Consider the following 15,298-nt stretch of genomic DNA (forward strand, 5'->3'; position numbering starts at 1 on the left):
TAAATGTTTTTACTGAGTCATGCTAGTAACGATGTATGCTGGGCAACTTAGTGCAGGAGGTATGAAGTGAGTCCGCTGAGACGAAAACGGGCACACTTGAAAGCCCATACAAAAGAAAGGAGCCTCTGCACGTAGGAGGCCCATTCGATTCCCTGCTCGATCAATTAGCCGCATGCATACTTGTCACATTCTTGCAATCGATCTGATGCAGTTCATTGCAACACTACCTGTCCCTTCACCTGTCTCGGTATCGTCTGCAGTCTTGGCCACAGTGCAGTTAGTTGGGGTCTCCCATCATAAAGGAGTCTGCCAAATTCTGTACATTATCACATTTGAACAAAGCTAACCAAAGTTAATTGCAACTAATCTTTTAATCTTGTTGACAAATTGCTGGCTGTATGCCCTCATTAGATACAGTCTGTGCATGTTATTCTCAGAATGGAAAGCATCTTCAAAGCTTTTCTGAGAGGTGGTTAGGCAATTTATTAGTGAAAGATGTTTGCTAATGAGCTGATACCGACCGGTTAAGCTGGAATTCTCCTTTTTCTGCGTTGTCAAGACGCATTGTTACAGAAGGAGCTCTGGTTCCAGCTCCGGAATACAAACTGCTGGTTTGAAGTTATGAGCAGTTCTTTAAGAATGTAGTTTTATAGCAAAACTTGTAAATTCTTCAAAGGAATTGAACTCTAAGCAGGAATTTGAGGGCAAATCAGTAGTTGTTGCTTCAAGAAGGTTCTGGGTGGGATAAGATTGGAGAGGGGAGACTCTGGAGTCATGGAATGACTCATGGAGTCATTCAGCACAGAAAGCAGACCCTTCAGCCCATCATGCTCATGCTGGCCCATTTCCAACACCGAGATGCTATCTATGTCGCGATTGTGACTCAAGCTTAGTTGCTTTTTAAATTTGTTGGGATGGTTTTGGGATCAGAGAAGGAAGTTAGAGGTCAGAGTAAGGTTTTGTGGTAAGTGTGTGGAGGAGTTATTAGAGGACAGGCCTCTGCTCCGTGCTTCAATGTCCAACGATGAGAACAAAGGGATAAATGACATCTGGTGTCTAGTCCTCTGCTTCAGGCTTGAAAGCCAGCAACATGGATGGGTGTCGAGGGACATCTGTTGATGTCGGCTGTCCCAGGTCAGTGCATCCTGTGATAGGATGCCCCTGCAAGCAGCAGGCGTGAGGGCAGTCAGTTGGTACATCCAGAGTTCGTGCCTGGAATTTGGGGTCCCGTCGCTTGGCTATTCCAGGGGTAGATACTGAAGAATGGAGCTCAAAGGTTAATTGTTACCCCTGACTTCAAAGCCTGATGGCTGAAGCCTGGAGACTGGAGTGCTGGCCTGGAATTGGAGGACAGTCCCTGTGTGTGGGTGGGTGGGAGGGAGGAAAGGGATATCTTTTGCTGTTGTTGCTTTGTTACTTGTTGTGTTCTCTTGTTCTGCTGAGCACTGTGGGCACGCTACATTGGCACCAGAATATGTGTTGACACTCATGGGCTACGCCCAGCACATCCTTGGATGTGTCGATTGTTAATGCAAATGACACACTGTGTTTCAGTGAATATTTCTGCAAACATATCTGAATCTGTACCTTTCTAAACTAATGTTTGCCACAGTCTGCAGGGTTGATCAAATGACCTGCTGATCACATGGCTTTGAACGCAGTCTCTACCATTTTTTCCTTGCCCCACCTTACCCAACTGTCCTCTCACAAACAAGGCCTTGCTTTGTACCACAGCTTGAGGGTGTCAGGGTTGGAAGGGGAGATCACTGCTACCATTTCCTTATTGAGTGCAGGTATGTACAGTGGATCAGCGACTCCCAAAGTGAATCCAGTTCCGTGGAGGGAATTGGCATCAGGGATAGACTGGATACAGGAAGCACATACAGAATGCTGGAGGAACTCCATGGAGCATCTATGGAAAAGAGTACAGTTAACATTTTGGGCCGAGACCCTTCAGCGGGACGGGAGAAAAAAAGCTGAGTAGATTTTAAAGGTGGGGGGCAGGGGAGAGAGAAGCACAAGGTGATTGGTGGAACCGGGAGGGGGAGGGATGAAGCAAAGAGCTGGGAAGTTCATTGGTGAAAGAAATGGAAAGGCCATGGGAGAAAGAAAAGGTGGGAGGAGCACCAGAGAGAGCTGATGGCCAGACAAGGAAGTAAGGTGAGAAAGGGAAAAGGGGGTGGGAAATGGTGAAGGATGGGGGTGGGGGGCCATTACCAGAAGACTGAGAAATTGGTGTTAGGATGGAAGTTGAGAAGCAAGACCGCAAAGGTAGAAATCTCGGGATTACTGCCTGTGCCACATGACAGTGAGTATAGGAATAGAATGAGGTGGAGGGTAAATGCGTGGCTGAGGGTTTGGAGCAGGGGACAGGGATTCAGATTTCTGAATCATTGAGACCTCTTGGGACAGGTGTGACCTGTACAAAAAGGACGGGTTACACTTGAATCCCAGGGGGACCAATATCCTGGCGGGGTGGTTTGCTAAGGCTACTGGGGAGAATTTAATCTAGAATTGTTGGGGTTTGGGAACTGAACTGAAGAGACGGAGGAAGGGGATACTGACACACAAATAAAGCTTGTAGGCAGTGCAAGAGAGAGGATAGGCAGGTGATAAAGAGACCCACTCAGACTGATGGTTTGAGATGTGTGTATTTTAATTCAAGGAGTATTATGAACAAAAGGGATGAGAGAGTGTGGATCAGTACTTGGAGCTATGATGTTGTGGCCATTACAGAGACTTGGATGGCTCAGGGGCAGGAGTGGTTACTTAGAGTGCCAGGCTTTAGATGATTCAGAAAGGACAGGGAAGCAAAAGAGCTGGGAGCATGGCACTCTTGATCAGAGATAGTGTCATGGCTGCAGAAAAGGAGAAAGTCATGGAGGGATTGCCTACTGAGTTTCTGTGGGTGGAAGTTAGGAACAGGAAGGGGTCAATAACTCTACTGGGTCTTTTCTTATAGACCACCCATTAGTAACAGGGACATCGAGGAACAGATAGGGAGACGTTCTAGAAAGGTATAATAATAGGGTTGTTGTGGTGGAAGATTTTAATTTCTCAGTTGTTGATTGGCATTTCCCTAGGGCAAGAGGTTTAGATGAGGTGAAGTTCGTTTGGTGTGTTCAGAAATGTTTCTTGACACAATATGTAGATAAGCCTACAAGAGGAGAGGCTGTACTTGATCTGGTATTGGGAAATGAACCAGGTCAGGTGTTAAGTCTCTCAGTGGGAGAGCATTTTGGAGATAGTGATCATAATTCTATCTCCTTTAGCATAGCATTGGAGAGGGATAGGAACAGATAAGTTAGGAAAGCATTTAATTGGACTAAGGGGAAATATGAGGCTATCAGGCAGGAACTTGGAAGCATAAATTGGGAACAGATGTTCTCGGGGAAATGTACAGTGGAAATGTGGCAAATATTCAGGGGATATTTGCGTGGAGTTCTGCATAGACCTGAGAGAATAGGACCAATCAGGTGTGGAACCGGAGGAGATAGTAGAGGTACAGTACTTAATAAATACTTTGCTTCAGTATTCATTACGGAAAATGATCTTGGTGATTATAGGGATGACTTACAGTGGACTGAAAAGGTTAAGCATACAGATATTAAGAAAGAAGATGTGCTGAAGCTTTTGGAAAGCATCAAGTTGGATAAATCACCGGGGCTGGATGAGATGTACCCAGGGCTACTGTGGAAGGCGAGGGAGGAGATTTCTGAGCCTCTGGCAATGATCTTTGCATCATCTATGGGGACAGGAGAGGTTCCGGAGGATTGGAGGGTTGTGGATGTTGTTCCATTATTCAAGAAAGGAAGTAGAGGTAGCCCAGGAAATTATAGACCAGTGAGTCTTACCTCAGTAGTTGGTAAGTTGATGGAGAAGATCCTGAGAGGCAGGATTTATGAACATTTAGAGAGGCATAATATGATTAGGAATAGTCAGTATGAATTTGTCAAAGGCAGGTCGTGCCTATGAGCCTGATTGAATTTTTTGAGGATGTGACTAAACACATTGATGAAGGAAGGGCAGTAGATGTAGTGTATATGGATTTCAGCAAGGCATTTGATAAGGTACCCCATGCAAGGCTTATTGAGAAAGTAAGGAGGCATGGGATCCAAGGGGGCCTTGCTTTGTGGATTCAGAACTGGCTTGCCCACAGAAGGCAAAGAGTGGTTGTAGACGGGTCATATTCTGCATGGAGGTCGGTGACCAGTGGTGTGCCTCAGAGATCTGTTCTGGGATCCTTTCTGTTCATTATTTTTATAAATGACCAGAATGAGGAAGTGGAGGAATGGGTTAGGAAATTTGCTGATGACACTACGGTTGGAGGTGGTGTGGATAGTGTGGAGGTCTGTCAGAGGTTACAGCGAGACATTGATAGGATGCAAAACTGGACTGAGAAGTGGCAGATGAGTTCACACAGATAAGTGTGAAGTGGTTCATTTTGGTAGGTCAAATATGATGGCAGAATATCGTATTAATGGTAAGACTCTTGGCAGTGTGGAGGATTAGAAGGGTTCTTGGAGTCTGTGTCCATAGGACACTCAAAGCTGCTATGCAGGTTGACTCTGTGGTTAAGAAAGCATACGGTGTATTGGCCTTCATTAATCATGGAATTGAATTTAGGAGCTGAGAGGTAATGTTGCATCTATATAAGACCCTGGTCAGACCCCACTTGGAGTACTGCGCTCAATTCTGGTCACCTCACTACAGGAAGGATGTGGAAACTATAGAAAGGGTGCAGAGGAGATTTACAAGGATGTTGCCTGGATTGGGGGAGCATGCCTTATGAAAATAGGTTGAGTGAACTCGGCCTTTTCTCCTTGGAGCGGCAGAGGATGAGAGGTGACCTGATGGAGGTGTACAAGATGATGGAAGGTATTGATCATGTGGATAGTCAGAGGCTTTTTCCCAGGGCTGAATTAGCTAACATGAAAGGACCCGGTTTTAAGGTGCTTGGAAGTAGGTACAGAGGAGATATCGGGGATAAGTTTTTTTACGCAGAGTGTGGTGAGTGCATGGAGTGGGCTGCCACCAACTGTGGTGGAGGCTGATAGGATAGGGTCTCTTAAGTGACTCCTAGGTAATTTCTAAAGTAAGTACATGTTCGGCACAGCATTGCAGTCTGAAGGGCCTGTATTGTAGTGTATGTAACACCTACCCAACAGGCTGGTATATGTCTAGGGGAAAAGAAGATCCAGCCACTCACCAACCCCACCTCCCGTACACGCGGGTGCTGTGAGAATCAAGTTTATGCCGCGCGTACACACACAATATCAAACTCGCACCAGATACCGTTATGGAATACACTTTAAAGATTTTACTAAAACTAAAAGAGTACTATGCAATACAGTATATATGAAGGAAAAGAAAATAAAGTAAAAGGTGCCAACTTCAAAGTTCAGTCAGTTTAGTGCACATCGTTGGAGCTCAACCATCGAACCATTCGACCCCTCGTCACTTTCCTCCGACCTCCACGTCCTCGCACCTGGGACCACCCCGGTGGTTGACCGAGCAGTGCAGCGCATGTCCACCTTCCTCGGCGTCTCCTTCCCACCTCCCCTGAAAAGACCGCAAAACCCCCCAAGCTCCCAGCCTCACAAGACAAAATAACATTCCCCATTGGTTCAAGAATGAATACAATCCCCATATCAGCAAGTCCAAAGCTAAACAACTGCGAGAGAAAACACTTATCAAAAATAAAAGCATTCCTACTCTAGCAAGCCAAAGAAGCCATTTTGATTAACATACACAGTACATTGTACATGTAGGTTTTCAGTGTTTCTAAGTAAACGCAGGTAAAATTGAACACATTTACATGGAGCACTGCCACAAGAAAGCAACATCGATCATCCAGGACCACCACCATCCAGGCCACGCTCTCCTCTCGCTGCTACCATCGGTAGGCAGAGGCATGAGCCTGAGGTCCCATCCCCCTAGATTCAGGACCAGTTGTTACCCGAGAACCATCAGGCTTCTGAGCCAGTGTGGATAACTTAACTCACCTCAACACTGAACTGATCCCACAATCTGCAGACTCTGCATTTCCTGTTCTCAGTATTATTTTATTTGCACAATTTGTCTGCTTTTGCACTTTGGTTCTTTGCTGGTCTTTGTTTATTGTAGTTTTTCATAAATTCTTCTGTATTTCTTTATTTTCCATATGTGCCCATAAGGAAATATATCTCAGTGTAGTATGTGGTGACATGTAGGTATTTTGATAATAAATTTACTTTGAATACAACTACAATGTTTTAATGGTACTTTAACTGGTACATGGATAGGAAAGCTTTCGGGTGATCTGGGCGAATGGGATCAGCTGATGTAGGCATCTTGGTCAACATGGACAAGCTGGGCTGAAGGACCTGTTTCCAAGCTGTTTGACGGTGATGGGAGGAGTTGCAAGGAAGCAAAGAATCAGTTACAGGATAGCGCCTGTGTATCAGAGCCGCGAATGGATAGGGGCTCACGACTGGGGAGGAGGAGGAGTTTGAGGTTGTTCACATTGATGGAGATGCTCAGGTAACATCCTTAACGCGAGGATCTCGAGGTGGTAACGCAGGAGTGGGGTTTGGGGTTGGTGGAAGGACATCCAGCACCAGAGGCCTCGCTATGAGAGAGCTCTGGATGAGCTGAAAGGGAATGGTGTGGAGAGCCTTTGAATACTTGTAGCAACAGAAGGGAGGAACGAAGGTCTGACTGAGGTGGGAAATGTGCATTACTGCAGAGGGTCCAGGTTCAGCTGAGCAGATAGGAGCAGGAGTCGGCCGCTCAGTCCTAACCCACCCTCAATGTAATCGTGGTCGATCCACCCCAGGCTTCAACTCCTCTGCTGTGCTAGATCCCTGTCGGCCTCAATTGCATGAACATATTTACAGGTTGAAACCCTCTAGCCCAGTACCCTTGGGACCTGACAAGTGTCAATCACAAAACATTGCCCTGATAATCTCCCTCTGAGCAGGAGATCTGTTTTTTCTAGTGTAGGCACACCCTGGGTCACGTGAGGGTTCTGAGAGCAGTCTATAATGCATAAAGTTGGAAAATCTGTCTGCTGAGATGACAGATTTGCACTGGTAGCTTAATTAAAGACAGATTTAGTGCAGATCATAGTTAATTTTGGATCATAATTAAAATTAGTCAATTAGTCCTGATCTGTCTCTCAGATTCAACATGTACCAGACTTCAGGATTGCCAGATCAGAGTTTAGGCCTGTATCTGTTCTTTAAAAACTCTGTCTGAGGGAGCTTCCCTCCTGGGGCAGAGAATTCGGGACTCTAGACAGACTGGATGGAGAATAGAAAGAGGTGGGAAAGAGAGGCACCCACATTCACTGTTTCTAAACCAGCCTTGTGGTTAAGTATTTGTTTCCATTTCTTTCATGGTTGGTTTCCTTACACTTCCAAGTGAACATTGAATTGGACACAACCAGCGAGAAGACTGAAAGACATCTAATGGAATCATACAGCTCCAAAACAGTTCCTTCAGCCCGCTGACCATCAACCACTCATTGAAAATACTCCTCTACTGATGCTATTTTTATTCTCTCAATATTCCCTTCCACTCCTCACAGGTTCTACCAAGCACACCCCTACCCCAGAGGGATTCAGCCTGTCCCACACCAAATGTCTGCTCTAACATTCTTAGCACAACCCTGTTGATGGTAACCCAAGCTGAATCCCTGGGCCTACACCACAATTGCACAATGGCAGTGTTAATAGCCATGTAAGATGCTCCCGTTTGTATAAGAGAGAGGAGGATAAAACAAAACTTAAGAGGGTTGTGTGAAGCATTTGGATAACATTGAAGATCCACAGATAATATATCCGAATAGAACTCCAAATTGTGCGATCTTCTCATTCCTGTGACTCTCGGAATGGAGAGGGCTTGGAACATTGTATTGTAGTAAGTTACTGCAGCCACATCTGGATCACAGTGATCTCCGGAGCCCAGTAAATTTTGGGTGTTCATTTCTTACAGCTTTCCAGGCATCTGAGGCACACTAGATCCAGGCAGAGTGCTGCTGTGAGTTTAATCAGTGAAGCACTTACAAACTGAAGTGTAAAAGGGCTGGGTTGAAATTCGCCAGAGAGATCCTGTGGACTTGACTTGTATCTTTTGATTATAATTACAATATAGTGTACATATGGGTGCCAGTTGTGATAGAGGAGAAAAAAATTGAGGCAGTTTCTATCCATCTAGGTGGAATGCATCAAAATAAAGAGCCAATACCCTGAATCAAGCCAAATATTTATGATAAATGTATATTAGAGTCTGGGAAATTAGCCAGTGTGGAGAGGAGAGAGCTTGCACTTGTATTGTCTTTCACAACCTCTGGACAATCCAAAGTGCTTTGTAGTCAAGGAGGGGCTTTTAGAAGTATTTTAGTGGAAAACAAAATCTTCCCCAGCAGGAATGATCTAATAGCCAATTCTGCAGTTTTTGGGAGCAAGTGGTCCTGGTGATGTGTGTGAGAATAGTAAGGGAGAGGGCCAAAAGGGGAGAGAAATGGGTAGAGAGAGTTAAAGAGGGAGAAAGAGAATCAGGAAGAGAAGGAGTGGGAGTCAGAGAGAGGTACACAAAGAGGGAGTTGGAGAGACAGAAAGGGAGGCGTACACACAGGGAGTGGGAGTCAGAGAGGGAGGGAGTCACAGTCACACACACTTAGGAAGATGGGTAGCAAGCAAGAGAAGGAGTCACAGAGAAGAAGATACACAGAGGGAAAGAGAGGCAGATAGAGAGTGAGACACACGTTACAGAAAGGAGGAGGGAGGTACACACAGAGAGACACATGGCTCAGTATAATTTTGACCATAATGGCCCCAGTGGGGAGTCACTTGGCAAAGTCTGGAGTGTGCAGAACGCACTTCCCTTCTACTGCAGTGGTAGAGAAGTGGCTGATGATGACAAGTGATTGATCTCTGCTCTCTCCTAAGATTTCCATAATGATAGAAACCAGAAGTGTCAGTTTGATCTATGTGATATGAAACATTGGTTGCAGACACAAGCAAGAGCAAAGGTAAATGGGCCCTAGTTTTGGTGGTGGAACTAGTGTGCCAAGAAACCTGAGCCTCGTCTAGTAAAATGGCAACATTTACCCACCTGAGAGCATAGAACAACCCAGCACAGTGCAGGCCTTTTGGCTGACAGTGATATGCCACCTTTTACCCTATTCCAAGATCAACCTAACTCTTCCCTGGCACATGGCCCTCCATTTTTCAATCATGCAAGTGCCTATATAGAATTTCCTTAAATGTTCCTAATGTGTCTGCCTCTACCACCACCCTCGGCAGGCCATTCTACGCAGCCGTCACTCTCTGCGTAAAATCCTTACCTCTAACATACCCCCTAACTTTCCTCAAATCTCGTTAAAATTATGCCCATTTGTATTAGCTATTTCTGCCTTAGGGAAAACATCATTTGCTCTCTACTCAATCTATACCTCTTATCATCTTGTACATCTCTATTAAGTCACCTCTCATCCTCCTTTGCTCCAAAGAGAAAGCCCTAGCTCGCTCAATACTCGACTAAGAAACTATAGGGTTGTACAGTTATATTACAAACTATCAAATTGTTGCACCATTAGTGTACCCATCATCAGAAGAATGGGATGTTGACATTGCTATCAGGTAACATTTACACATTAATAAACTCTGCTGATATGTGTATTGGACTTTGCTGAGACCTCTCCGCATGGACTTGAATGGTATGGTAACATCAAGGCAGCATTTGCAGACGAATTGCAGACGAGCTCGGGTAATGGTAAAGAGAATCTATATGGGAAGACTTGTCCTTCAAACCAGTGAAGATAGTTAGAGGTATGGCTGGTGTCCAGCATAGACATAGGTGACCACACCAGACAGACAGACATACTTTATTGATCCCGAGGGAAATTGGGTTTCGTTACAGTCGCACCAAGAATAGTGCAGAAATATAGCAATATAAACCCATAAATAATTAAATCATAATAAGTAAATTATTCCATGTGGAATTAAGTCCAGGACCGGTCTATTGGCTCAGGGTGTCTGACACTCCAAGGGAGGAGTTGTAAAGTTTGATGGCCACAGGTAGGAATGACTTCCTATGACGCTCAGTGTTGTATCTCAGTGGAATGAGTCTCTGGCTGAATGTACTCCTGTGCCTAACCAGTACATTATGGAGTGGATGGGAGACATTGTCCAAGATGGCATGCAACTTGGACAGCATCTTCTTTTCAGACACCACCATCAGAGAGTCCAGTTCCACCCCCACAACATCACTGACCTTACGAATGAGTTTGTTGATTCTGTTGGTGTCTGCTACCCTCAGCCTGCTGCCCCAGCACACAACAGCAAACATGATAGCACTGGCCACTACAGACTCGTCGAACATCCTCAGCATCGTCCGGCAGATGTTAAAGGACCTCAGTCTCCTCAGGAAATAGAGACGGCTCTGACCCTTCTTGTAGACAGCCTCAGTGTTCTTTGACCAGTCCAGTTTATTGTCAATTCATATCCCCAGGTATTTGTAATCCTCCACCATGTCCACACTGACCCCTTGGGTGGAAACAGGAGTGACCTGTGCCTTAGCCCTCCTCAGGTCCACCACCAGCTCCTTAGTCTTTTTCACATTAAGCTGCAGATGATTCTGCTCACACCATGTGACAAAGTTTCCCACCGTAGCCCTGTACTCAGCCTCATCTCCCTTGCTGATGCATCCAACTATGGCAGAGTGTCAAGAGGGGCCGGATGGACCCAAATGCAGGACGCAGGCACTGAAGTACGAGGGGTAGGACAGGATGGGGATGCCATGGCACTTAAGGGTAGCTGGGGTTCAGGCAGATAGAGTTCCGGCAGGCGGAGCGGAGCGGCTCCCAAAGTTCCGGCAGGCGGAGCGGAGCGGCTCCCAAAGTTCAAGTTCATGTAGGCAGGCGGGGTCCAGGCAGGCAGGTAGACAGGTCCCCGGGGTCCAGGCAGGCAGGTAGACAGGTCCCCGAGGTCCAGGCAGGCAGGTAGACAGGTCCCCGGGGTCCAGGCAGGCGGGTAGACAGGTCCCCGGGGTCCAGGCAGGCAGGTAGACAGGTCCTCGAGGTTCAGGCAGGTGGGTAGACAGGTACCCGGGGTCCAGGCAGGCGGGTAGACAGGTCCCCGGGGTTCAGGCAGGCGGGTAGACAGGTCCCCGGGGTCCAGGCAGGCGGGTAGACAGGTCCCCGGGGTCCAGGCAGGCGGGTAGACAGGTCCCCGGGGTCCAGGCAGGCGGGTAGACAGGTCCCCGGGGTTCAGGCAGGCGGGTAGACAGGTCCCCGGGGTTGAGGCAGGCGGGTAGACAGGTCCCCAGGTTCAGGCAGGCAGGTAGACAGGTCCCGAGGTTCAGGCAGGCAGGTCCCCGGGTTCAGGCAGGCAGGTAGACAGACAGGTCTAGGTGGCGATATGCTAGCGGAGAACCCTCCCTGGGCGGGCCGCATGTATCCCGGGTAGGGGCGCCTCCCAGGCGGAAACACCGGAGGCCTGGGCGCGATGTGGACCCCTAGGCGGTTGCGGGGCACTATCCCAGAGTTCGGGCAGAAGAGAAGGAGGGGGCAGAACCCCCGCTGGGCCACGGCCCATCGGCCGGAGCCGCCCAACGGAGGCAAGGGATAGGAACAGGCATAGGTCCAGGTTGACCAACACAACAGCCATGACAACGGGAAATTCGGAAACGGCTGGCAGACAGCACGACCGCACGAAAAACAAAACCGAGCGGAGAAGCGGGACCAGCGCATGGGAAGAAAGGTGGGAGAGCGGACCAACCTGGCAGTACTGGTACGGGCAGAGAAGTGGGACCAGCGCATGGGAAGAAAGGTGGGAGAGCGGACCAACCTGGCAGTACTGGTACGGGCAGAGAAGCGGGACCAGCGCATGGGAAGAAAGGTGGGGGAGCGGACCAACCTGGCAGTACTGGTACGGGCAGAGAAGTGGGACCAGCGCATGGGAAGAAAGGTGGGGGAGCGGACCAACCTGGCAGTACTGGTACGGGCAGAGAAGTGGGACCAGCGCATGGGAAGAAAGGTGGGAGAGCGGACCAACCTGGCAGTACTGGTACGGGCAGAGAAGTGGGACCAGCGCATGGGAAGAAAGGTGGGAGAGCGGACCAACCTGGCAGTACTGGTACGGGCAGAGAAGTGGGACCAGCGCATGGGAAGAAAGGTGGGGGAGTGGACCAACCTGGCAGTACTGGTACGGGCAGAGAAGCACGATGAAGAATAGGTCTGAGCCCGGGCAGGATAACAGAATGCAGAGACGAGTTCGGAGCCGACGGGGAAACAGAACAAAACGACCACCCGCCTGGTCCCAGTCCCAAGGCCCCTTATAAACACCTGCAGCTCAATGAGTTACAGGTGTGCCTCCTTGAACCAGGAGGGTCCTAACTAGATCACGGGTGATGGGAGGGACAACTGCAGGACCCGGAGTCCGGAGCCCTCGGACCGGATCAAAACCCGGAACGCGGTTCCGGATCGGACCCTGACACAGAGTCATCAGAATACTTCTGAAGATGCCAAGACTCTGTGCAGTAGTTGAAGTCCAAGGTGTAGATGGTGAAGAGAAAGGGAGTCAAAGGGAAACCGAAGTCAAAGTTAAATTTATTATCGAAGTATGTATATTCAGAATCAGGTTTAATATCACTGGCACACGTCATAAAATTTGTTGTCTTTGCAATAGTGCAGTAGAAGCACGATGCAATACATAATAATAGGCAAAGAAAAAGCATGATATATATATGTATGTAGCTACAAACCACTTATTTAATCTAACTGTTGTATATGTGTGTGTGTACATATATACTTATATATATATACACACGTGTGTGAAATAAGTGGTTCAAAAATAAAACAAAGTTGTAAGTTAGTTGAGTGTGTGCGTTGGGCACTGGTATAATGGTTGCTCTTTTTAAGCAGATGGGGACTTCTGGCTGTAGCAATGAGAGATGTGGCGCCATATACTACCTTGGGATTCATTTTCTTGTAGGCATTTACAGGAAAATTTATAAACATAATAAAATTAATAGAAAAACAGCATTCAGAACAATCATATACTGTACAAATTCTAATCAACAAGCTCCAAAATCTGGGCCTCTCTAACTCCCTCTGCAACAGGATCCTTGACTTCCTCACTGGGAGACCACAGTCAGTGCAAATCAGAAATAACATCTCCTCCTGTCAAACAATCAATACTGGCTCACCTCAGGGATATATGCTCAGCCCAGTGCATTACTCTCTTGGCACCCTTGACTGTGTTGGATAGGCACAGCTCAAATACGTTTGCTGATGGCACAATTAGTATTTGCAGAATTTCGGATGGTGCTGAGCAGGCATACAGGAGTGAGATAGATCAGCTAGTTGAGTGGTGTCACAACAATAACCTTGCATTCAATGTCAGTAAGACCAAGGAATTGATGTAGACTTCAGGAAGGGTAGTTCAAGGGAACATACACCAGAGAGAGCATGCAAACTCCACACAGACAGTGCCTGAAGTCAGGATTGAACAGGAGTTGCTGGAGCTGAGAGGCAGCAGCTCTAGTGGCTGTGCCATTGTGCCAACCTGAATCCTGGAAATCCTTTGGACCATTCACCAGGCCTAGTAAGAGAAGCACTGGTTTTTCAAGCTGTGACCTGACACTGTGATGAGTCAGTCAGAAAAGGGAGAGTCTGGGATCCATTCAATAGATTGGGCCTGATTCAATATCTTGGACTGAGTTATAGGGTGTGTTGGGATCCACGGATTATGGTACAGATTGGGCTTGGCTCAATGGATTGGGTTACAGGGTGTGTTGGGATCCATGAGTTAGGTTACAGATTGGGCTTGGTTCAATGGATTGGGTGACAAACATTTAATTTTTAAGTAAATCCATTCACAACTTCAGAATGTCATGTACTATTCTAAGTCTATTAAATCATGTGCGCGTCAGTTTATACATAACAAAATACATAGCAAAGCTGATCTTTTTCCCAGCTGAGGGGTACATATTAGCTTGGACACCAGTGATATCTCCCTTAGCCTGCGTGTGTGAGGATTATGGATAGGGGAATCAAGGGATATGGGGACAAGGCAGGAACCGAGTATTGATAGTAGTTGATCAGCCATGATCTCAAAATGGTGGTGCAGGCTCGAAGGGCCAAATGGTCTACTTCTGCACCTATTGTCTATTGTCTATTGACATACATAGAGTGCAAAACATTACAGCATAGTACAGGCTCTTTGGCCCATAATGCTGTGCTGATCTTTTAACTTGCTCTCCATCTCTTAACCATCTCCAACGTGATCCCACCACCAATAACATCTTTCCTTCCCACGCAGCTGAAACGTCGTTTGTACTCTTTTCCATAGATGCTACCTGGCCTGCTGAGTTCCTCCAGCATTTTGTGTGTGTTGCTCAATCTAACCCTTCCCTCCATGTAGCCTTCCATTTTCTATCATCCCTGTGTCCATCTAAAAGTTTCTTAAATGTCACAACTGTACCTGTCTGTACCACCCCTTTTGGCAGAGCATTGCCTGCACGCTTCACTCTCTGTCTTTAAAACAAAACTTACAATACCTTTGACAGTGCCCCCCCAATACTTCCCTCCAAGCACTTTAAAATTATACCCTACTCATTCTTGGCCTTAATTTCTCATCCAAATGATTTGGTTGGCAGATGTGTCGGCAATGTTACAATAGTGTGCTTGGTTTGATCGCTTGATATTTGTTACCCATTTTTCAAACCACCATTGCAATTTCTCAAAATGTTGCCTCTCTCCTTACAGATTTAAGTCTTCTTGGGGCACTGGTCACTGCAGACTCACTCTGCATCCACCTGGAGGAACTTCACAACAAGCTGCAGTACAGACAAAGGGTCAAGTACACGGTAAATGCTGCTTCATACTGTCATAGCACTCCCCCTAGATGGTTGCTTTTATTCCCAAATTCACTGCTGAAGTGGCCAATTCCAGGAACCCCACTCACTCCTTCCTGTTATCCCTCAAATGAAGTCAGCAAATTGCTGCCAGGTGGAGTTCTATGATTGGCAATGTCTCTTGGTCTAACAACCCAAAGAGCCATATTCTCCAGCCATTCTGGGAAAACTGTTTGACCATGGGGTCTTTAAAGCTTATTCCCTAACTTAGGTACAACGGTGAATGGGTGAATGGAGCAGCATTCATTATGGTTTCCCAGTAGGACAACTAATCCAAGTGTGTGCTGGAAGTGGGAGCATTTCAGTCACCCACTATGACCAGTTGCCATTTTTTAAAATCTTCTATCTGCTGATTTTTTTTTTTATTTTCTGTAAACTGGGCCATTGGTTTTTT

General features: G+C 46.9%; 1 protein-coding gene across 6 annotated transcripts in view; it reads left to right on the plus strand.

The window, feature by feature from the left end:
- Positions 1 to 15,298, plus strand: part of il34 (interleukin 34) — a 123,832-nt gene that overhangs the window by 95,460 nt on the left and 13,074 nt on the right. For all 6 annotated transcript variants that reach the window (XM_073069682.1, XM_073069681.1, XM_073069683.1 and 3 more), the window contains exon 3: positions 14,756 to 14,856. In XM_073069682.1, the coding sequence (XP_072925783.1) occupies positions 14,756 to 14,856 (101 nt within the window). The remainder of the gene's footprint in view (positions 1 to 14,755; positions 14,857 to 15,298) is intronic.

The sequence above is a fragment of the Hemitrygon akajei genome, chromosome 17, assembly GCF_048418815.1.
Source record: "Hemitrygon akajei chromosome 17, sHemAka1.3, whole genome shotgun sequence".
Taxonomy (NCBI): Eukaryota; Metazoa; Chordata; class Chondrichthyes; order Myliobatiformes; family Dasyatidae; genus Hemitrygon; species Hemitrygon akajei.